The sequence below is a fragment of the Neopsephotus bourkii genome, unplaced genomic scaffold, assembly GCF_033783945.1.
Source record: "Neopsephotus bourkii isolate Nb327-2 ecotype Australia unplaced genomic scaffold, CSIRO-AGI_Nbou_v1 NB_1388, whole genome shotgun sequence".
Lineage (NCBI taxonomy): Eukaryota > Metazoa > Chordata > Aves > Psittaciformes > Psittacidae > Neopsephotus > Neopsephotus bourkii.
Window position 1 is genome coordinate 2018644 of NW_026901866.1, and position 24569 is coordinate 2043212.

At 36.3% G+C, this 24569-nt stretch overlaps 1 protein-coding gene across 8 annotated transcripts in view; it reads left to right on the plus strand.

Annotated features, from left to right (window-relative positions):
• Positions 1–24569, plus strand: part of STRN3 (striatin 3) — a 61937-nt gene that overhangs the window by 1903 nt on the left and 35465 nt on the right. For all 8 annotated transcript variants that reach the window (XM_061367642.1, XM_061367645.1, XM_061367647.1 and 5 more), the window contains exons 2-3: positions 19128–19231; positions 24137–24210. In XM_061367642.1, coding sequence (XP_061223626.1) covers positions 19128–19231; positions 24137–24210 — 178 coding nt within the window. The remainder of the gene's footprint in view (positions 1–19127; positions 19232–24136; positions 24211–24569) is intronic.

Here is a 24569-nt window from a genome sequence, read left to right on the forward strand (position 1 = left end):
TCTTATTTTAAGTCTTGTGGAATGGCTGTTTTTGAAATCAGTTTGGTGGACATTTTTAGCAGAGAATAATTGACTGTTTTTCTTGTTTTCTCCAGCATTATGTTTATATGTTAGTTGTTTAGTGTCATTAGTTAGCAAAAAAAAAACATCTTTAAAGGTTTGTTTTATATATAGGCTTGTTGCTTTACAATGAAGTGCTGCATTCTGTATTCTAATGTAAAGCTCAGTTGGAAGACTTGGAAGGCTCTAGCTGACTGAAAAAAGTGCTGCTATGAACTCATGTGGCCTCTAGACACCGTGTGATGTGTTCTTGCCAAGTCTGCTGCTTTTGTTTGTAACTGCTGTTATTCATGGACATGCTGTTTCAGTTGATTATTTCTGAAGCTGCTGTAATCATTCTGACCCTGTATGTGTTGGTTCACTGTGCCTCATGTGTGCATCAGGTCATGACAACATAATCACTGCACAGTACGTATGCATGAGGTTGGTGGGTTTTATAACTTTGGAAGCCCAGGATAAGAAAGGGGGGGAGTATTACATTTGGATTTTTAAATGTCAGCCTGTGCAGTGGTGAAGACTTATACAGGAATGCGTTAAGAGTATTTTTGGAAGAGATACTTACCAGGCCGATGGCTGGATTTGATTGGCTGGTTGTTTTTTGTGGTTTTTCTGATTGTTTGTTGTGTGTTTTTATTTGTTCTACAACTTGAGTTGAAAAGTCCCGGTATATTTTTTGACTTATAAAGCATTAATAGTTTGGACCCCAAATAATGGTTTGTTTGTTGAAACTGCTGACTATGTACAAGTTACTATGTACAAGTGTAAGTTTTGTCATTATATGAGGCCTCCTTGGTTGAAAGGGAAAAAAATGCAAATTCTGTAGCATGATAGCTAATTAATACGGAAGTGTAGGAGTTGGTTTCTTTTAGGTGCAGCTCTTCTCATGCAGGTAATTTCTTCTTTCTTTTATATGACAGCAAACTCTAAACGTTGTTTCTCAGTGCTGGCAATTACAGGTTTTTTTCTAGGTAGACTTGATAACTTTGCAAACAGAGTTTTATAGAAAGTATGTGGAACCCCAAATGACTTAACAATATGTGTGATTCTACTTACCTATCCTGAAAATGAAATTAATGATGAAATTAATGGGAATCCTAATTCCCTTCATGCCTCCCCTCTCCCCCCTTTTTTTCCCCAGTCTAGTTCAAGTGACTGGAAGAGTTGCTCAGTCCTACTAAGAGTGCTCTTTGTGTATGGGGTGATGGTGCAAGGGGAGGTGATCTCCAGTAGCAGTTTATTCTTTCCTGGAGCTTGTGATGAACTTCTTATTCTGTTGTTCTCCCTGTCTATGGGACACATTTTTATAAATAAAGTACATGTTACTGAATTATCTTGGGGTTTATACTACAGCCAAATTGACAAACGGTCTCAACCCTTTGGATCTGAAGAAGCACTAGTAGACTACTAGTAGACTGTCACATCAGACTTTGAATCTTAACTGTTAATCATTTTACACACTCTTTTCCAACAGTTGAGGTGTATGGCTGTCCTTTCTGTGTGCACAAGTGGTGCAACATAACTATTTGCCAAATCTGTCTGCAAATCAGTATGAAGCATAAAATTGTCAAATATTAGAAGAGCAGTACTTGAACTGTAGTACACTTTTTTATCTTTCACTTGTAATACTAGCTGCCACAGTAACTTTTTTCAGCATTTACTCACTGCTGTGTTGAAAGGAAATAGTCTGGCCTTGCACAGTGTGTTGATCGCTTGAACTTCTGGATCTGGATGTGTTCCCTATTCTGCGAGCTAAAAGAATGATTTTCACTCTAACAGTATTGTGTAATTTTAACTGTAGCTTTGATCTGTCAATGTAAGACCTTTGTGTCGGTAGCTGTTATACTGAGATAAATTCAGTTAGATTTCTAAGACTCTTAGGCATTTTAGAGGAGTTACAGCAAGCCCATGTTGCTGGATGATATGCATTTGTTAGAAAGAATTGTTTCCTTTAGCAGGTAAGTCGCTCTGTAGTCTACTAAAAGAAAAAGAAACGTGGGTGGGAGAACGCTGGAGATGCACTACAGAAACTCAGAGAAGGAAGATAAAGTTGTATCATAAAGGAATATCAGACAACTTTTTTTTTTGAGGCGGAAATGAATAGAATTCCACTTGCTTATGGGGCTTGCAGGCTAATGATGCTAGGCTAGAGTAAAGGTCTCAGTTGTGCAGTTCACTCACGTTTTCTGAACCAGATTAAGATGTCATTGAGTACTCTTAAGATACTTCAAAATCACACAAGAATGTGCTGAGAGAGAATTAACAGTAGATGCTACTTCCAAATGTTTTAATGAATAGGAGGAATAATTAAGAAACAAATACTCAAACAAAAATATATTAAATTTCAGCATAAACAGCATAAAAAGTGGTAAATACATGATCATAAGGTCCTTTCCAGCCCTACCTATTCTGTGATTCAGTGATCATATAAAATGATGGCTTTAGTGACATGCAACCGATGTTCCTTATTTATCTAATTTCCAAATGCTCTTTATTCCAACTATTCAGTGACATTATGGGAACATTTTGTTACTTAACATTTTATGTTCTTTATATAAGTGTTAAAAAAAACTAAACTACTTGCATGCCTTTTTTTCCTAATTATTATTCTTTTTGGGGTGGAGAACAGCTCATTAAAGTAATTTTATGAACTTTGGGAACCTCTTAAGTATTGCAGAATTACATCCCAATGGGATATTCTTAAATGGAGAAGTATATCGTCCTGGTAATCTTACAGATTTGAGGTGATTATCTAAATTAGGTACTTTACATGTAACTGTAAATATGTAGACATGAAATATGTTAATAACATGAGCTAGATGAGACCATGTTCAGTGCAGATACACTTATGCAGTATTCCAGCATTTTTCAAAGCTTCATCATTTACAAAGTGTAGAAAGAATCATTTGTTGATGTATTTGGCTATATGTAGCTTGGTTTACTTTGCAGGAGGGATAACGCTGGTTATGTTTCTTAAAAGTTGGAGGAACAGTTAATTCTTTTGGTAGCACAGACTTCACCCTGCTTTTGGCAAACAGATTATTTGTTTTGATGCTGGAGTGGAAGTGAAATTGGTTATGATGGTTGTAGAATGGTCACTAGTTTAAGGAAAGAATTGGTGTGTCTCAGTGAGCAGCTGCAAAGCATGAAGTGAAATTAAGTATTAAAAAAAAAAAAACAACAAAACAGTGGCTTTTGGGAATTAGTGGAATTTTGTGGAGGGGGCTATTATAGATGCTAAAATGTTCCTGAGTCAAAAAGTGTTTGGATGAGTTCAGTGAAGAAAAATGCCTGAGGGTGTCTAAAGTCAGAGATACTGTGGCTCAGGACACTTGATTTACAAGTGTTTTTTTTTTTTTTTAAATTTGGAATATTTTCTGAGGTTTATTCTTCTGAGTTTGTGTTATTTCCATGGAGCTGCCTCTTTGCCTGTGGTATAGAAGTGACATACTGAGGTTGGTAGTCTGTTGGTCTGGCCAGACATAGCCATTCCTACATTGTAATGACCAGTGAGGTAGCTTTGAAATGCTTTGGTTTGATCGTTTGAAAACACACTCAGTGCTGTTTTGATACTGTTTTGCCTAAATAACAAACCCTGATTGGTATCAGGGGCATTAATTGTGATAGAACATGCAAAGGTTACAAGCAGGAAATGCAGATGCTGCAGTTGTGAAATACGCAGTGTATTTTAACCACATGCATTGTTCATTGATTGCATTCTAGATGGTTGAAGTTGGAAAATACGCATAATTGATAAACTGCTATTTCATTGGGTCTTCCAGGTGTATGACAGTATGTATTAACTAACTGCTAAAGCAGCCCTTACAAAAACCAAAACAAAACAGAGGATACTTAAAGTAAAATGAAGTAGGTAGTAAAAAGTTGATCGTTGTTCTTATTTGTGATACTTCAGGAGTGTGGGTAGTATGTATGTCTGAAATGGCTTAATTTCTATTAGTGCAGGCTGTTAGGGTGCTTGCTATAGCAGGGGTGCAGAAGTACCTCTTTGTACAGATAAATAATGTTTGTTCAAATAATAAAGTACATGAGTGCTTAATACATTTTTTCTATAACAAAACTTCTCAGTATAAAGTAGCATAGGTATAGAAATTAAAACCAGAAGCTTTTTTGTTCATTCATTTTTCTAAGCTAATGTTGAAAACAGCTACATACTTCTGTAGTTTTGCAGTTTAAAGCACTGAATTGATTTCTGTGTATTTTGGATAGAGGGCAATTAGACATAAGCAAGCATATCCTTACTGTGGCTTTCTATGATGTGTTTAGTCAACTGTGTTAGAGGTAGATAGCCTCTGATAGAACTTTAGGTGCCAGGTAATTGAAGGTTGAAAGTCTGTTCTTCTGTGTGTGTATGGGTAAATCCTGCCTTTCCTCATCAGCTTCCAAACTGAAAATGTGCAGAGTTGTTGGGTGAATAACCTATATAGAGAAGATCTGAATGTAAATTAAAAGGCGGCTGCTATATAGCAGAGCTTACCCTGAAAGATGTGCACACAAATTTGAAGTAAATAGATTTTTTGACATAATTCAAGGTAAATAGAAATAAGGAGACTTTTTTTTTTTTTCCCCCCGCAAAAAGAGGGTAGGTACATTATTAATACTTTCACTGTAAAATTGAGATACTGTTTGTGGCTCTGAAGGGCTAGAGTGTTAATTATTAAAAAAATCCCCAGTATTTTGACTTTCCTGTTTATACCCCAATCTTCAAATTTTATTTTTTGAACGGTTGATATAGATCTTTAATATTTTGCAATAATTTTATTGCAGTATTTAACTCAGAGAATAAAAGAATGCAGGGCATTGCATTACATAAAGATCCATGTAGAAACTGAACAGGAAGTACTTGGATAGTGATGAGGTTTATGTGTGGGAAGATACTGATCAGTATAGTAATTGAGTAATTTTCTGGAATATTGTTCCTAAAGTAGCTTTTGAGATAGTGGTGGGTGTTATTTATCCTTTCTTCATTTGGGAGAAGGTGATGATGATCTCTGTTTCCTGGTGAGGAAAATTGCTGGGGAAGTCGGATACTCCACTGATTTCAGGGATCTCCAGGACAAATGTATGACCCGCAAGAGCTCTGTTTGCATATCTGACTGTTCTTTCCTAACACAGACTGTTCTTATCTTAAGCACTGGCTCAGCAGGATGTTGAGTTTAATGATCTCTTTGCCTTCATGTGTGGAACTCCAACAGGTATTATTCTTCAGGACCAGTCCTGAATGTATGGCCTGAATTCAAGCAGGCCACTATAGGACCTTTATAAAAATGGCTGATTTGAGGTAACTTGCTGTTAGTAGTTAAGGGTAAAAACATTTTTCTGGGTTCAGAGTAAATTCCACTTCATGTTACTGGATGATGGAGTGCATTCCTAGCCTTTTTGAAGGTGTTGTGCAAGTATAGATAGACGTATTTGTGCTGAAAAATCGTGTGTATGTTGGCAGTAACATTCTGAAAAACTGCTTCTCTGCTGGTTGAAATGATCCTGAAATAGGGAACAAACTTCAGAAATTCCAGATTCCTGAAGTTCTTCGATTCTTAGACAAAAAAAAACAAAACACCAAACCAAAAAATGGGCCACTTGCTGTAATGGTTCTTCCATTTGCTCACCTTGGTTTCTCTTCACTCAGACATGGTCATGCCTTAAGGGCTACCAAATTCGAGGTGGGTGATCCTATAATAGTCCTTCGGGGGGGGGGGGGAGGGAGGAAGATGTGGATAATATCACCCAAAACAAGCAAACAGAAAACACAGACAACAGCAAAACCACAAAAAAAACCACAACCCAACAAAAAACCCTTGGCTTTATACCAGTGACCCCTAGAAGCAGCTGAGAAATGCTTGATTCTAGCCTTTAAACTGTAATAATATTTATCCAAAAATGTTCCAGGTAAATGCTATGAATTTTGCTTGATGCTAGGTTGACCAGCAAACAGCTTAAGTAGATTTGCTTGTATTTCAGATATCACAGTATTAAGCAAAGTAGGCAGTGAGAAGTGGTAACAAATCAGATTAGTTTAACGTGCTAATACCCTTGGAGATTCAAGGGTTACCAAACTGAAGTTGTTTGTTTTTTCCGAGGGTGAGTGGTTTTAACTCCCAGACCCTGGGTTACAGTAACAGAATCGTGGGATACACTTTGAGAACCTGAGGAAAGAGAATATCCTGAGGGGACAAAGGGAACTCTCTCAAGTGTTCAAGAAGAACATGTAAACATGTTCAAAAGTTTTACAAGACCTATTCAGTTTCATAGCTTTAGCAAGATGAATGCAGTTAGGCTGGTAGAAGGCAGGACTACTGGCTGTGTAAACTCTTGATAATCAAAAGTGGTATAAATTAGGAGTGCTGTCACTACTGTGTGTCAGGAGGCTAGATTAACATTTAGGAAGTGCAAAATACCTCTTCCACATCAACTTTCTGTGATGCCTCCATTAAAAACACTGATATACACTTGTACTTTAACTGTCTTACTCTTCTTTTTCATAACATTTATTTCCATGAACTTGATTGTATTCACTTTTGGTTTTGCCAGGATTGCCTTAATGATACAAAGCTCCTTCAGCTCTGTAATACTGTATTCTTTAACATACATATGTAGGTGGCTTCTTATATTCTAGTTCTAATACTTCAGTAGTTACTGCTTTTTTGAGCATGTGACCATTGAGAATGGGTGTTACTGAGCTGCAGCTGATGAACATTGATGCGTGTCTCTACAACAGTCTAGGTCATTTCAGGCTACTTGTTTGGTCTGCTGCAGATTATACTTTCCCTTTCTATATTTCTAAATAATAAATAGATGTTCCTGGTTTTGGAAAGGAAATGTACGTTCTTGAGGATGTTTGCCACGCTGCTATTTTTCCTCCTCTGTCCACTCTATAGTAAGGACCTGCCATGCTGCAAAGCACAACTTCACTCTGATTTCTGTTCTTTTGTACTAAAGCTACTAGAAATAATAAAGACAATGAGCCCCACGTTCTTATTTCTATTTTGCATTGTCGAATGAAGTGTTGATGGTAGCATTTAATCATTAGTTGCATAACATCTTAATGGAATAAGGTACCATAGAGTAATGCTGACAGTAAAGACATTTTTAATCTTATCAAATTCAAATACTGTCGTTTTGGTGTCGCCATCAGTTTATAATTAGTCTACTGGTTCTAGTGGTGACCTTATTAGAAAGAAAACTTTTTTTTTAATGAGCTTAGATGTGCTCCAGAAGATGCCCACCAGTTTAAAAGGCTGTGTGTGAATCTTTTAAGATGGAAATGGGCCTAGGTGTATAACTATTTTTGTTTTGTTTTGTTGTTTTTTTTAAGATGTTACTTGCAAGGTTCATGCATTTAGGAGAAATGTCGAAAATATACATGATAGTGAAAGGATGAGGAACTGCATCCAAAGATGGGTGGTGAAATAAACGTGCTGAGTTACTTTCCTCCAGGACTGCTGCAAGTTTCCTGCTAAAAGAAATTCAGAAAACCCCTGAATGATCTGTGGGAGTTCTAAATACAGAAATTGGGAAGTGATTTTTGTCTTGTGATCTGTGCAGAACTGGCAGGGTCAACATTGCAATGTAATGTCCTGTTCTCAGTAGTAATTTTGAAAATGCTGAAAATATGGCGTAAGAACAATTTGAGGGCTGGAAATAACATTTTGAACAGTGATGCATTTAGAGTTCACTCTTGATGGCTAATAAAAAAAAGTCTGAGAGGTAGCTTTATTAGGTGTATTAAGGCATATTCAGATGATTTTTAAGTAGCAAATCATTTAGTTTGAGGGATATGACACAGCAAATGGGCACTTCATCTTAAAAAAAAGACAGTTACTCCAGTGAGGGAGTGCAGATAGTGACAGATACATGGGTAACTGTGTGGTGGTTTTGGGGGTTTGGGTTTTTTTTACATATGTATTTTAGAACAGCCAAAATATACTGAAATAATTTTTGTACAATGAAAATTTGAATCCTTTCTTTGTGAAGACAGAAGAAACATAAGTGGGTTCCAAATAAGCCATGTAGTCTCATCTGCTGCTATTAAGTTTGTACATTCTTTCCATGCTTAAGGCATCATAATTAAAGAACTGGACCCTTGGAATAAGCTATTGAGAGAACTGGGGAATTTCTCTGTTTCTTGGGGGCATGGTGGAACTTGGGATTTTTTTGTGCTTGTTGGTTTTGGGTTTTTGTTTGTTTTAAGTCTTGTCAAACATTTGATTCAGTACAAAGGTAACAATGAAATATGTCTGTCTTAATGTTATACAGCTTTAATGGATCTTCTTACAGAATCATAAAATATTTAGGGTTGGAAAGGAGCTTAAGATGATTTAGTTCCAAGGCCCCTGCCATGTCTTTAAATCAGTTTTATTTGCATCATTGTTAGTTTAAAAACATGCTGTTGTAGGTTCCTCCGCTCCAGTTGCCCTGTTGGAGAAGCTAGAATACTAACAAGTCTAGGGGATGGAGAACTTATAGATGTATTTAGTTGACTGCACTGCTTTTCTGTAAAACTAAGTTTCCAGCACCTTGATTTTGGGTCATACATGAATCTTTTAATGATATGATTGAAAATAAAAAGTGCTATATATTGACTAGTTTGGATAGCAAAAGTGTCTTCTCCAAATTAAATTCTGGTAAAATGTCTGTGTGCGTATATATAAGTACATAGAGCTGCACAAATGCAGTCTGCTTGTTTTCAGTATCACTCCTTTGGTTTTGTGTTCTCTAATCCACTTATGGAGAAAACTGCAGCAGTATGCAGGAATTTGATCATGAGAGTTCTGTAGATGAATCTTGCGTATTCACATTACTGAATGGTTGTCCTAAATGAAAAGGAAGCCAGCGCTACCTGTACTGTAATAGTTGAAATGTACTAAGCATAGCTAGTTTTTGCTAAGAAAGGCAATGACCTTTTTGTTTATTCACTAAAATAGAGAGCTAATAGATTACTAATAACCAGTATCAAAGTACATTAGTAACTTGGTGGGTTGTGGAATATGCCTGTCCAGGGCTGGAAGCTGTTCTTGAAAGGTAGAAGAAAAGGTACAAGAACACTTGCAGTGTGATTTCTAAGACTCCCAATTGCAAAATTATCCTGACCTTTCTTTAAGAAATTCTCTTAAAATCGCTCTGGTTGCACTGCACATTAGTTGGAGTTTTGCAATCAGTTTGTGCTGTTAGTTAGAGCCATTAATTTCAGTGATATATAAAGAAGATACAAGTAAGTTCAACAATTTTGAATCTCTGATTATTGTGGTATAGGTAAATACATGTTTGGATCTTGTTAGAAAAGTACTTCAGAGATTTCAAAGTTGAGTGCTTTTTTTTTTTTTAGGGATTATTTAAGCATTGCTTTATTTGCATGGAACACTTCATGAATAAACTGACATTTATGATGATGCTAAATGTCTTCAAAATACTTGTACTGTCATGCCATAGCTGTGATGGTCAAGAGTATTTTTCGAGCGGTTAAAGCACAATCTAATCTGTGGTTACCATGTGTTTTGCGATTGCTTATTGAACTCAATGGTTGGACTCTGGCTTGTCCACAAGCTTGTCTGTGGCTGTTTTCATTAGTTAGTCCAAAGAAAAGATAATGCTCACAAACTTAGCTTCCCATATTTCATACTGGAATAACATACAAAATGTTCCAAAATAGAAAGCTTGCATAGGAAATATCATAAACAGTCTTGTTAATTGAGGAGAAGGAGCACTTACAGTTGATAGCTGATATTTTTGGCAAGAGTTCAGCTTTTGACATTGGTGTTGCAATTGTGTTGTGGGTTTTTCCAGCACAAACATCTGGAAAATAGTTTGACTTAATTGATTTTAAAAATGCAAACCCTCAATATTTTCTTACAAATGGTAGTCTAATAACAATTTATTTTCCTCTGTAGAAAAAAAATAATAAATTTGGTTGCTGTATGTGGCAAAAAGAATGTAGCATTGACTTTGAAAAAACACAGGATGTTTATTATGTCCTCTACTCCCAATATTTTGTGAAAGATGGTGTGACTTCATAAAAACAATTGAAACAGCAAAAGTACTATGCCTGCGAAAGACATGTTAAGGAAACTGGTTTGTTTGGGTAGATGCTCTCTAAGCTCTGCTGTGTTAAATAATAAATAAATTTGGGAAGTTTTGTTTTGTTTTGGGTATTGATGTTGGTTGGGTTTTTTGTGTGTTTTAGGATTGTTTTGGTTGGGGTTTGGTGTTGGTTTTGCTGTTGGGTTTTGTTTTGGTTTTTTTAAGGGGTGGAGTTTATTTTTATACTCCTTGTTTCATTTAGTAATGTGTTTGAGAAGCTTTCAGCAGCAATACATTTTGGACAATAACAAAAGCTAACTTTGATGTTTGTGCTGTTGTGAATATTGTGGGAGAGATCTGCTGGGGGTTTGATTAATGAAACAGTAACTGGAGATGAATGTAAGATATGTTTTGTATTAAATAGTTTGGTCAATATCAAAATGTAATGGTGGGTTAAACTGCATAGCTCAAGTTCTTGCAGTTTTCTGTAGTCCCATCGAAAGCGCCCATTTGTTGATAAGCAGAACTACTTAACACGTAGTAATGCCTATGTGAAAAGCATGTGAATATTAATAGTCTTATTTATTGGAAGAACAATTGTAAAATGTATTAAAGTCCCATAGCAGATCAGTTAAGAGAACAGATGTAGGATTCTTAGTTTTATTTCATGTGACTTATCTTCAGGAAGTACATAACTTCTTGAGGAAGGATTTCTGACTGTAAAGAGAACTTAGTTTAATTTACATTTTTTTGCAGAGCTTTCTTAAATTATTATTAGAAACATGACTGCCTCAGAGTCTTGGGAGCTTGTGTTCAAATATGTTTCAGAGATCATTCAACCTGCTAAAAGAATGTGGTTGGAGTATGTTATCCAAACTCTTCATAGAATAACGTTTATAAGCAGTAAGAAATATTTTTGCTGCTTATGTTTTACTTGGCTATTTAATTGTTCTGAGTGATGGCATTCAATTTCATATTTGAATGGAAAGATTGTAGAATTATTGAAATTGGTGAAGGTAGACTAACTCTGAGGTCAAAACAAGCGTTTGTGTCTGGTTAGGTGATCTAGTAGCTCCAAACATTCCTGTTAGCTGTCAGATGATTGAAGAAACAGTTACCATTGTTCAATGGCTTTCAGCTAAAGTTTGCTGTATCTTGATCTGATTGCTGATGTTCTTGATGATTTGCATGGGATGTGCAAGGGAAAATGCAAGTTCGCCAGTGGATTATCGTTTAATAATGATAAAATGCCTGCAGGGATTGTCAAGTGTGTGGGGCAGCAGAGAGCTGGCCTACGAGGACAGTGGCTAATATCCTGACACTGTGGTGTGGAGCATTTTAGTAGTTCTCTTGCAGTATGTTGCTGATAATGACCAGAGTAACTTCAATTTTCCTGAAGTTAATGTAATCATCCATTGTTACAGAACAGAAGTTTCTTTCAGGAAGATGACAGTTCTTTTAAGAAATTCCTAGGCAGGAGCTTACTTTTTGAAGGCTTCCCTCGGGGACTGAAACAGAAAAGAAAAACTTACTTATAAACTGTGCTCAGTATTTTGTACGTTTTTCACTGAAACAAAATTCCAGAAGCCTGCTCTTGCATAATGAACACTCAAGTACAATAAATGTCAGTGAATTTTGAACTTTCAAGGCACTTACACTTGTTACCCACAAAAAAATAGTTTTACTTAGTTTCCAGTTCTTAGACTGTGTATGTGTTAGTCTTTGAGAAGAAGCAGCATGTAAGTTGTATGAAGAAGCTGATGAAACTTGACAGTACTAGGCCCTTGAATATGAGTGACTGAGGATGATGATGGTGGTAGTGGTAAAGAGGGAGGACAGACTCAGGTAAGGAGGGAGTTTTGCAAGCCTCATCTTTGCCATACCCGTTGCAGGACTGAAGGGGACTTTTGGATGACTAAATTCCTTCAGTTGTGATTTAACCTGTCAGATTACTCCTTAGAGCTGGCTGGGTTTCTTGTGTCTACTGCTCTTCTGGAACAATTGCTCAAGGATGTCACTTTTCTAGTGACTAGGAGTTGCTTTTGAAAAGTGATCAGATGAGTCTTCCAAAAAAGTTCCAGTTGAGAAGCAAGAAGTAGTATCATAGAATAGTTACGGTTGGAAAGGACCTTAAGATCATATAGTTCCACCCCCCCTGTCATGGACAGGGACACCTCACACTAAACCATGCCACCCAAGGCTTTGTCCAACCGGACCTTGAACACTGCCAGGGATGGAGCATTCACAACCTCCCTGGCCAACCCATTCCAGTGCCTCACCACCCTCACTGTAAATAACTCCCTTCTTATATCCTATCTAAACTTATCCTGTTTAAGTTTTAACCCATTACCCCTTGTCCTATCACTACAGTCCCTAATGAAGAGTCCATCCCCAGCATCCCTATAGGCCCCCTTCAGATACTGGAAGGCTGCTATGGGGTCTCCACGCAGCCTTCTCTTCTCCAGGTTGAACAGCCCCAACTTTCTCAGCCTATCTTCATATGGGAGGTGCTCCAGTCCCTGATCATCCTCGTGGCCCTCCTCTGGACTTTTTCCAACAGTTCCTTGTCCTTTTTATGTTGAGGACACCAGAACTGCACACAATACTCCAAGTGAGGTCTCACAAGAACAGAATAAAGGGGCAGGATCACCTCATTTGACCTGCTCCTTTTGATGCAGCCCAGGATACGGTTGGCTTTCTGGGCTGCAAGCGCACACTGAAGCCAGCTCATGTTCATTTTCACATCGACCAACGCACCCAAGTCCTTCTCCTCAGGGCTGCTCTGTATCTCTTCTTTGCCCAACCCGTGGCTGTGGCTGGGATTACTCTGACCCAGGTGTAGGACCTTGCACTTGGCATGTCAATGATCATCTGCTCAAATGGAAAAAATGTACAAGAAAGGGAACCTTCAGGAAAAATCTTAATACCATTGGTGCCTTTAGTGCAGTAGTCACTGACCTGATACTTAATTGACTGTTCATAAGGTTCTACAGAAAATTATCTTTATTTGCAAATGTTGTTCGAATGTACAATAGTATTTGCTACTTGTTGAAATATTTTTTAACCTGGATGTATTTTATGAAGTAAAGGATCTCTGGTAACATATGAGAGCTGGTGTTTCAAATTTGAAGTTTTTTGATTATTTTTTTGTTCTGCAGGGTCTTTAAAAGTGATATTTCTTTGAAACGTGTGATCCTGGTATGACCAGCAACACCTGTCTCATTGCGGGGCCTACTACAGAGAGAATAGTGCTTGAAACTTGAATTTGCAAAATAAAGATTGACTTTTATTTATGTATATTTATTTACAATAGTCAAGGTATCTTCTTTCAGTCCTTAATTAACAGTTTAAGAATTAATGGTAATGTAGAGACATGAGAGGTCTGTAAGGATACACAAAAACTCTTCTAATTTGTAGTGCTTTTACATGGGTGATGGGTTAGATATTCTGAATGAGACTAAGTTTCAGACTGTTTGTTGGAAACTGAAGGTGAGGCCTTCTGTTAGGTTCAGTTTCCCTTCTGTGAATGGGAACCAGAACACCACTAGCAACACTGGTGTGTCCACTCTTAAATTACTGTAATGAGTCAAATCTTTTACTTCCCCAGTATCTTTTAGTCTTCCTAAACAGTACTCTACTTCAGCATAAGAAGCATCTGTAAATGAAGATTGGGTTAGTCTTTTTGTGTGATAGTAATCTTGTGACTGAAATAAAACATTAATAAAACAAAAAATCTTCCTGTTGTTTTTAGTTTTGTGACATGCCCTAGTAGGGTAAGTGTACACTTCTGTGCGCACTGGATGTGTAGCTTCAGGCTGCTTCAGTGTATTGCATTTTTTTTCAAAAATAGTGTAGGCTTTTCCTTCCTTCCTTCTAGAAGCCTGAATGGGCTATAGAAAAGCAAAACGCAAGCGTTGTATTGCAGCTGGCATTGCTTTATGTATAGTTGAGTATTTCTGAAATACATTACTAGCGTCCTAGAGTTAACAGTGCTTATAACTGAAATGAAAAGAAAGTGTTCTTGTAGTGGTAAGTACATTAGAATGATTATTTGAATTGTACAGGAAAGTGTTAGTGTTTCAGCAACTGTAAAATAAGCCCTGGAATGCTTGAAGTGTTGCATGCTTTACCATTCAGGTTTTGTACCTCTTTTTCCCTTTGACACATTTTGCTAGGTTTGAGGTGTTGGATGAGTATTTCAAATACCACATATCAGGATTTATTAGTAAAATAATACTGTGAAATCCTATATGTAGTTACTACATAACCTTTAGGTTACATATGCAGTTTTACCTGCCCTAAATGCTGTAATAACTTTATTTATTTGTCCTCAATGGTTAAGAGAAATATATTTGATAAATGTAAAGATTGTCTTTAAGTCAAGCTTTTCTATGAAGTTGAGGCAATAAAATGCAGTTTTAATATGAAATGTAGAGCAATAATTCCTAGGATTTTAGGACCTTTCAAGCTTCTTCGAAGAGAATGGGATGAATTCCAAATTTTCTTTCCAGAAAACATTTTTTTTCTTTGAGTTCTGATTTATGAACTTGTATGTGCAATGCAGTATTTTTAATAATTTAAGGTTGTATGGAAGTTCTGTAGTAAACTACTTTACATCTTCTATAACTCTTTGATCAAGCAGTGTAATTGTATGCTGGGGATGTGGAGTGTCAGTGTAATCGATGTTAGAATTTTTTTTTGTCCCCTTCTATGTGCATTCTGTAGTTTTTTAACCTCAGACAATCTTTTTCAAGGAAACCATGCTATTCAAGTGGCTGTTCAGTAATTCTTTTCATCCTTGTATTCTGTCTTGCCTAGTTTCAGACATTATTTCATGCATCCTTGCACAAATACAAGTTATCTGTCACTCTAAGTGCTTCTCAGAGCTTCCTGAATTCGCTTTCGTAAGAAAACTGGGCAAGTTTATGTGGTAGTACTCTTGCTTACAGCTGAGTACCAAGGTGTAGAGAGCTCAGAGTTAGCAAGTGGCACTTAATTTTGTAGAAAGTTAGTGGGTCTCAGAGGTCTGAAGCTATTACAAATACGAGTATGGACAGTCTGGTAGAAGGGAAGGAATCTGCCTTGAAAAAGAGGCTCCTGGTTGAACTTGTTTGAAGAAGCATAGCCCTCTCTGTGGAGAAGAACACTTAACAGAATCTGTACACAACCAGATTCGGCTGGAATTTTTTTTTTTCAAGCCATGGGAGAACATATTTTTGTTTACATAACTAATGTTTTATATGCATTCTGTAAAATAACATGTTTTCTTCCCCTTAAGGAATGGTCTTGCTAATACACTTTTAAAAATACATTTTGATTGAATTTATAATTCAGAAGAGTTAAAACTTGTATTTGACTTTCTTAGTCTCTTTACTCTTGTTTTTGCATCTCTCGTACCCTGGACATGCAGGTTTTGATATGATGTTGAGTTTAGGCTGATCTAACACCATATTGTCATTGAAAGGAGCTGTTACTTCAGTATCCTGTTTGCATCCCTCGTGCCAGGCTAAGTACTCCCGTGGCTATACAGACTAGGGTCAGGAAACTGATGTAATTCTGAACTGAGTAAAAAATAAATAGAATGATTTCCTCATTAGACTTAATATGTGGCAGCAGAAGCAGCTAAATCAGCACAGTAGAAAGAACAGAAATATGATGAGGATTCTTCTTAGTATAAACCTGGGGACTTAAAAACTGGCATAAGACAGTGGAAAGAATTCCATTGTTCCAGTCTGTTGTCATAACTAGGAGGGAGAAAAGGTGAGTACCAGATTGTTCTGTGCATTTTGTTTCCAATTTAAGTGCTAGCTGATCTTCAGTCAGCACTATTATCAGCATTCAAATCTAGCTCTCCTGAGAGTTATTTCAAAGGAAAGGAATATCTAAGGATTAAGAAAGCTGTATTATGTAGAAAGCATTTCTTAAGCAATTTTCTTTGTGTGTTAGTACAACAACCATGAAGGAGACGGATCTGTTTACATTATCTCTTTTTATCAAACCTGAGATTCACTGCTTTTCAGAGAACTCAATGTTGGGAAATCGTATATTAATTCTTAAGGCTCATAGTCATGCAGTACATCAAGTGACAGTTTTGACACCCCTCATTTCTCAGTTCATGGCTGCATGAAACAAATTGACTAATGTAGTTTATACAGCAGATCTGCAGTGATCTTATTCTTGGTATCGTATTGAGGGTCTTGATGACTAAGTATTCCTAAGTCTAAATTAATTTTCCGTATTTGTAAATATCAAGCTCAACTTCTGAATAGAAAGCTTCTGTTAAGTTTTAGCCATGTGATGGTTACACTGGGGGGAATCCGTAAAATGAGTCAGGTGTGTATATAAGTAATTACAGAAAGTGATGCTAAAAGACATCTGCCAATATTGACAAAAATGTCAAAAGCCCAATTGCAAAGGACATTTTTGTGTGGCAACCTTTCTGTTCAACGTTTTAGACCCTATGAAAATTGTTACAGTGCTGTATATAAAAGCTTCTTTGAGGGCTTTTTTGTAGGGTGGGTTTTGGGATTTTGTTTATTTTCATAACATTATTTCTGTAGTATATTCTCTAGATTACTCAGCTCATTAACCTGTCTGGTTGAAAAATTTGAGTGCTAAGCAATAGCTAAGAAATAGGGAGACTTGATTCTGCTTAGCCATGTACTCCAGAAGTATTTCCAGAAGAAGGAAACAGTTTGATTGTGTGCACTTAAGAAGCAGATCCTTTCCTCTGTGTATCACAGAATAACAACTATATTACTTTCATCTCTGGTGTCAGTAAAGGGAGGATGAAAGAAGGCCCAACAGCTGCAAGTGGCTACTAAGATTTGTCAAATAGTTACAAAAGTGTGCTGGTCAATGAAAGAAGACTAATAGAATGGGAGAAGAGAATTGTGTACAAAATACTTGCGTTTTGGAAAGAGTTGAGAACCAAATTCTAGTTACAGAGCACAAGAACTTTCATAACCTTCCTTAGATGCTAATTATCACAGTGTTCAGTTCTGGGTTTATTTTTGTAAAAAGAGTCTGTGTACATGCAGTAGCTTCCAGATATTTGAAGTATGGTGTTCTGCATATGTGCATATAATATATTACTTTTTTTGAAAAGCTACTTCTATAACTAGTTTATGTGTAAGGACGTTTTTTACTCTTTGTTGCCTCATCTTTGATGAGTGAAAATTGCGATAGGTTGGGCTTATGAAATTGTCTGGTCACTTCCTTCCTTACTAGAGCCAAGATGCTAGACAAGTGCAGATGAGTTGTAATTATAGTTTCCTGCAGAAGGCTGTTAACTTTCAATTGGATTAGAGTCAGTTTTATAGTATTTTTTAGAATCTAAGTAGCAGAATTGGAGTTGAACATAGTTGTTGGGTTTGCTCAACTTCCACCCCCTTCCACTGGGAGCTGATTGTTTAAAATAGCAGACTCTGGATCTTGGTTTCTATCTTTGATCTTGAAATATCTCTGCAATCATTACAAAGTCTTTTCTTTTTTTATTTTTTTTCCCCTTCTGTAGTACCGTGTGCTGTTTGGTGCATTAGTCGTTCTCACCAAGTGGTAGTGGTTAGTTGAGAGTGTATTCATGACACACTTTTAACTGAAATACTCATAACTGTTGTTCTCCCTAAGGTTTTAATTTTTGATTAAATAATTAGTTAGCTAATGCAGGGTAAAAGAACACGATTTTGTTTACCATTGAGCACAAATGGCAGAGGGACTAAAATTGGCTGGTGTGTGGAGGTTTATGTGTTGATACCACTTAGTCTTGAGAAGGGAGCAATGCAAGAATGCTGTCCTCCTGTTTAGATGTTTCAGGCTCTAATGAAAATGTACAACCACTCCCTTTAAAAAAATCCTCATGATAGATCAGATGCCAATTATAGCTCTGTTGGTGGGGTTGGTTAGTTTGTTTTAATTTTTTAAAATTGTGCCTCCTTTAATAATGAAACTGTGGTGTTGATCTTAAGTTCTGTAGATCAGTGTGGTCTCTACTCTCCCTACTCTGTTTCCTTTTAATTCCTCTTCCAAGAAGAATTTAAATTGAATCTTCTCTTAAATTATCTACCCAATGACTTTGGTCCATTTAAAGTCATAATGAGGACAAATGAGTTAGTAGTTTTCTGTAATGAAGGCTAATCCAGTAATATTGTTGTTTAAATTTTGAATTCACATCTGCAAGTTCCCTTGTCTTCACTAAGATTTGAACTTGGCAAAAGGTGGAATATAAGTCCGTTCAATTGTAGTGAAGAGACTACTTATTTTTCAGAGGCTTCCTACTTTTATTTCTCAACTACTGTCAAGTTTTCCACTATCTCTTTCGTACTAGTTGATAGCTTGTATGTTCTACTGAATTTGTTGTTGCCTACTATGTTAGCAGTCAAGTATAAAGCTTCACTGCTTCTTTGTAAGTTTGGTGGTTAATAGGATTGATGCTTAAAAAGAAAAATACATAGAAAAAGGCATTTTTCTTCATATAGAACAGCACACTAAAGCAAATTGTCGCTTGATGTTCTAATCTTTAGCCATCTTCAATAGTTAAGTAAAATGTGAATCTGTAAAATATAGCTGTTTCCTCTGTAATGGTTCTGTGAATTCTGTATTGGAATTCATGTTACCATTTCTTAATCTATTCAATACAATGTCATTAAAAACTAAGTTGCTTAAAAGTATTCTGTGTACCTGTTTTAGTACGGCTTTGGGCTTTGGAAGAAAGCATGTAATAGAATTTATACGAACACTGCCATAAGGGCAAAAATATGTGCATCTGTTGAAATGTTTCATATGACTGCTGTTTGTGCCTTCTTTTAGAGCTGCTACACTAACTTAAATACCTTTATTTCAAGTTAAAGTTCCCAACATTTATGAACAGAAAGTAATATTTGGTCTCTAGTATAGAAGTATTTGTTGTTAATGATTGAAGTAATTAATAAAAATACATTATTTTTGTTGTTGTTTCCCTCTCCCCCTTTGCTTTGTTTTGAGAACAATAGAATACAATCCATTACCTTTTTTCTTTTTTGTGTGTGTGTTTTCAGGCTCGGATAGCGTTTTTACAAGGGGAAAGAAAGGGTCAAGAAAATTTGAAGAAAGATTTAGTGAGAAGAATAAAAATGTTAGAATATGCATTAAAACAAGAAAGGTATGTATACAAATTGTTCAGCTTTTATCTGACCTGGAAAACTTTACAGACTAAAAGGAATTCCATCATGTTACGTAAACTGTCTTTACTAGGAGATTCTCTGTTACTTTGTGTAAGCTGTCTTTATGGTTGGTCATCTTTACACTGCATTTTCTTATAACCTTTAGTGTCTGCTTTCATTAAAAGTTGTATCATTTTCAAATTGTTTGGATTCACATCTTAATCACACTAAGTGCAAGTTGGACAGTCTCCCTTTTCTGAGTTAGAGTAACAGTGTACTCAGTAAGAATGTTCCAAACATTTATATCTTAACTACTGTACCTTTACCTGCTCTTATGTGTTAAGCTTGAAAGAATGAAAAATACTGTTCTCCTGATTCTCTACAACTATTGTGTATGTGTTGCATGATGAAAACTGTTTTATGTCAGAATGGAATCCTTCAAAAGTTAGCTTTGCATTTTGAAATATGGATTTTTTTCATGTGGTAGGTGCTAGAATGTCTAGTCTTAGTAGGTGCATTTTCTGTAGCATTAGTGCTTTAAGAATTTGAATTCCACTCAGTCCATGCAGGCTAATATCCTTCAAACCTACATGCTCTAGTTATTTTGTTTGACCAAAATTAGTAATTAATTCTGCAAAAACACTTGTAAAATAATCCTGCCATGTGCCTATACCTTCAGTAGAGGATTCAATTCTTATATTTAATTTTATCATGCTCTTCAAAAGTAGTTGAATTAGGTGACAAAACAAGTAGCTTTTAATCATTAATTTTTGAGTGGAAGGAATGTTTTTGCTAGAATAAACTTAAAATTTTGTAGCAAAGTGTAGTGAGGCTTCACCTAGGCATTTTTAAGTTAGTTATTCTAGAGTAAGTATGTCTAAATCTATTTTTCATTATGAATTAAGTGTAAGTGGCTAGTACAAAGATAACTTTGATTAGTTGGTTTCATACTAAAAACTAATGTTTTGGGCAAGGATGACTACGTATGTCCATGAAGTGTCCAGTATAAAGGTGCGTCAGAAAACAGCCTGAGTTCATACAGAAAGCCGTATTGGCATATCCTGTGTTTTCTGTTGAAGAGGCAGAAAGATCTATTTGTTCTTTCAGCCCTGTCCTCGAAAACAAAAGTAAGGCAAGGTTTCCAACCCCTGTAAGACTAAAAGTTGTGTTGTTACATCATGCGGGTAATTTGCAGGTCACTCTGGATTCAAGGCAGAGGAAAAGTATGCAAGGTTTTGGGGTGTTTGTACTCTTCCTTTAAAGAATATTGAGCATATCAAAGGAGTAATATTACTTATACCCAAGACACTTGTGAGAAACCCAAGTGTCTTGGGTGTAAGTAATTTTCTGAAGTAAAAAGAAAGCATTTTGGTTATTGTGCCAATAATAAACTCTGTATTCTGAACGTACAGAGATACCATAAGGATACACAACCATAAGGCTGTGAAGATTGCCTATTTACTGAAATAAATCAGAGGCAGTTAATTACAGCCGGAGTGTGAAGACATCATTTGGAGAATTTGAAGATAAATGCCATTGGTGAAATCTCATTCTTGCTTTCTCCTGAAACGCAGCTGCCTTTATAGTTAGACTTCCTGTAAAATTCCAGAATTCATCTGATGGGCAAGAAACTTGTAAACATGTACAGCAGAAGCAGAACAGCAGAAATATGCAGTTTGCTTTAGTTCTTGTGGCTAGTGAGTACAAGCCAACACTGCATACTTTGCAAGAGGAAAACCCTTGCTTAAGTTCCATTCTCATGAAGATTGCTGAAAACAGGAACTGAAAGTCTGGGGATGATTGGTGAATGCGTGGGAGGCAACAAGGAAGCTGTCTGTTATTTTTTTCGCTACAAATGCCCAGTAGTTTGAGAGGGGATCTAATTGCAAAAGTATGATGGATTGAGCAAGGAAAGCAAACAGGTACTGACTTGTCAGCAAATCATCCAGGAATGACAGTATGTTAGTTTCTTGGTTGTTGCACTGAGTGAAAAATTCAGGTTTAAAAAGGCTACTTTTTTGCCATTGTTCCTCTGAGTCAAGAATCGTAACTAATGAAAAGAAATTATGAGAATTTCAGGTCTGAAAATTCTTGAGGAAAAAACTGTGTTGCATGTGTTCCACCTCTGCCCACTTTCTGTGTTTGTTTTTAACTTCCTGATGCTGTCAAAGAGTCACACAGTAAAATACCAGATTACAGGGAGTCAGAAATGAAGTCACTCAGACAACGATGACTGATTTCTCAGAAAAAACGTATGAAACAGGACGTCAGTGTGTAAGGTTAAATGAAATGAAGTAGTAATTACAAAATGGTTTGACATTTCTGGTATTCATCTGTAAGTGTGTATGCATTGTGTGATAATGTTTTGGAGAAGTAAAATGTTACCATTTTAATGTCCTTAAATACTTTGGTAGTTCTATATCCATTTTTGTAATGAAATTGGGCTTAAGTATAGTTCTATGTTTTGGGATTTTTTTTTTGTTTGTATCTAATGTATGTTCCTTTATGGTGCTTTTGAGACCCAGGCAGACTTCTGTTACGTACTCAGAGCCACTTTACTCCAACCTTCATTAGCATAGTGCTGTGCTTAAAGTACTAAGACTTGCTGAGATCATTAAACTGTGACTATATTTTGACTTTATGGGGTGGCTTATATCCTTGCAAATGAGTGGTAGGATTCAATAGCTAAGTAGCAGGCAGTTAAATCAGTGTAGGGCATTATTTCTCTTCCTTTTACTTTTTCACTTGTAGAAACCTAGTCTTAGAAGAGTATTGAGTGAGTACTCAAAGGATTCAAAATATGCCTCTTCTGTAGGGTTCAGTTACTATGTGTTGTGGGGGCATAAAGTCACTCTCTTGTTAACAACTATGTAGCTTGCTAGTAATTTTTAAGATGCGTGGTAATTACCCTTGTTTATGCGACAATACAGAAAGGGATACATGTGCAAAGATACAGCTTACTGGAATTTAATAAGATTAATTTCTTACTGTAAAACAGAAGTTGATGTGAAAGAACTGATCTCATTACATGCATCAGTAATTCGACTTATTTGTAGTGGCTAGTCATTGGTATAATTTTAGATAAGATACAGCATTATCTTCTCTAACAAACAAAGCAGAATTTTAATTATTGTTTTGAAATTGTAGCTCCAGAGTAGAACAACTGCTCCTAAATGGTACTTCATGCAGCTCAAATTGAACAAATACATGTTGCCTTTTTAATTACAGTGCTTTATTGGTTTCACTTACGAATTAAGCAAATGCATTTTGGCAGCTTTATTTAGTGTAACAATTTCTTAATTATTTTCTTTTTACTTGTTTCTTTTTTAACCAAATGTACAATATGTTATATTGTGCACTATGTGCAGTATGTGCACTTTATCTGGAGAGCTTGATGGAACACTGCCCTATTATAATGTGGAACAAAGCTTTGTCTCTCAGTTTAAAGAGAGCACCTAGGATAGACAGCCTTACTAGTGCATGAATGAAACATGAACTTATTAACAAATAATTTATTACTGTTTAACTGGCAGTCAGTCAGATTCAGGTCATGCAAATACCTACTCTTCAGGAGCCTTACAGTTTTTCTGTTATAATTGCTACAAAATGCAGAATTTCATCTTACTATAAAGGGTCCATAGTGCCATCTACTGACCGTTTGTTAATGAGACTGTTCCTTATTGCAAGTTTAGCAGAAACTTCTGTAATTTAGAAGAGAATCTTCTATACCATCAAGTACATCAGGCAGCCTTTGAGGTGAACTTTTACCTTCCATTTGGGAAAAACTTGCAGCAGTGGCGCAGCTGTTTGAGAAGGTCTGTTGGAAATCCTTCATTTTGTCAACCCAGCATGCGCTCCATTATGTATCTTTTCTCAGGAAGTTTCATATTCAGGAGTAGTCTCTAAGATTGGTGGAAGCTAGATTTAGTTATTCTTAAAGCTTTGGTCAAATATTAATACAGAGTTATGAAGACAGTCATATTTTATAGAGACTTTCTTAAAATGTAGCTGCTACCATTTTTACAGAAATCTTTCACCTTGTCTCTACTGCAGAAGATCTAGAGTTCTGTTCCCTGAGATTTTGAGTATTGTTGCGGGTGGTCTACAAGGCAAAAGTCAAATGGAAAGATCTAAGAGAATTCCAGGATTTAGGTGTCGATAGTTCATGTGGTATTCCTGAAGGTAAAGGGAGCTGAAGACATATTGATAGGCAGTGTGGGTAGAGAGTAAGATTTGGAAGACTCGTGCATACATGCCTGGAAATAGTATCATGAAGAGTGATTTTTAAAAAGTGATGGAGAAGGAGAGGTTAGAAGATCAGCAATCAGGAGATGGGAAGGAGTGGGGCATGTTTGCATTGGTGGACTGAGGAATTGGAAGCTAAGCCTCTAGTCAATGAGGAAGAGAACAATGAGGGAAAGAATACATGTGATGAGGGAAATCACACTCACACTCCAGGATGTTTCTTCAGAGGGAAAGATCTCAATCGTAAGCAAAGACCAAACAGGAGAAAAATTGAAGAGGAATTTGAAGGTGGCAAAAAGGCAAGAATCCTGAATATGAGGTTCATTCGTTGTAGTGTGATTGGCTAGCTACAACAGTGCTACAGCAGCAAAAATAATCTCTGCTAAATACTTGAACCCACTGTTTCTTGAAAGGTTCTCATAGTAGCCTACACACATGGAAAAACAAATTATTGGAGAACATACTAAACCCTCATCTGTAAGTTGTCTCAAAACCGTGTTCTTGAAAGACTAGAAATAATTGTATGATGCAGTAATGATAACAGCAGTTTTGTTTGAATAAGTTACATTGTTAGTATGGTTTTAATGGGAATAGTAGAATGTTATGATTTGGTAAGAGCATTGTACACTAATTTCTTAAACATTTGCATGCTTTTTCAGGGCAAAATACCATAAATTAAAATATGGCACAGAATTGAACCAAGGTGACTTGAAAATGCCAACTTTTGATTCAGGTAACTTTTTTACAATAGTCTGTTTGTGTTATTTGATTATATGCTGTTCTAGATTTGCTGTGCTCAATTTATTGCAGCTTTCAGTCTCCTCGCACCCCATCCCCAGGTGTGTTAGAGAGTATCTCAAGGAAAGGTTTGACATTGATTACCTGATGTTTGATCTGAAAATCAAAATTAATTGACCTTTTTTGAAAGAGCTCTGAATGTCAAAGAAAGCTTTAAATGAGGTTATACAATTCCTATTTAGCTGCTGCTTCTCATTATTTCTGATAATATCCCTTCTTGAAGGATTTACTTGTTCTTTTCTCATTCTGCCGTCCATCCAGAAGGAAGGCATAAGCGCAGAATAAACATAAGAA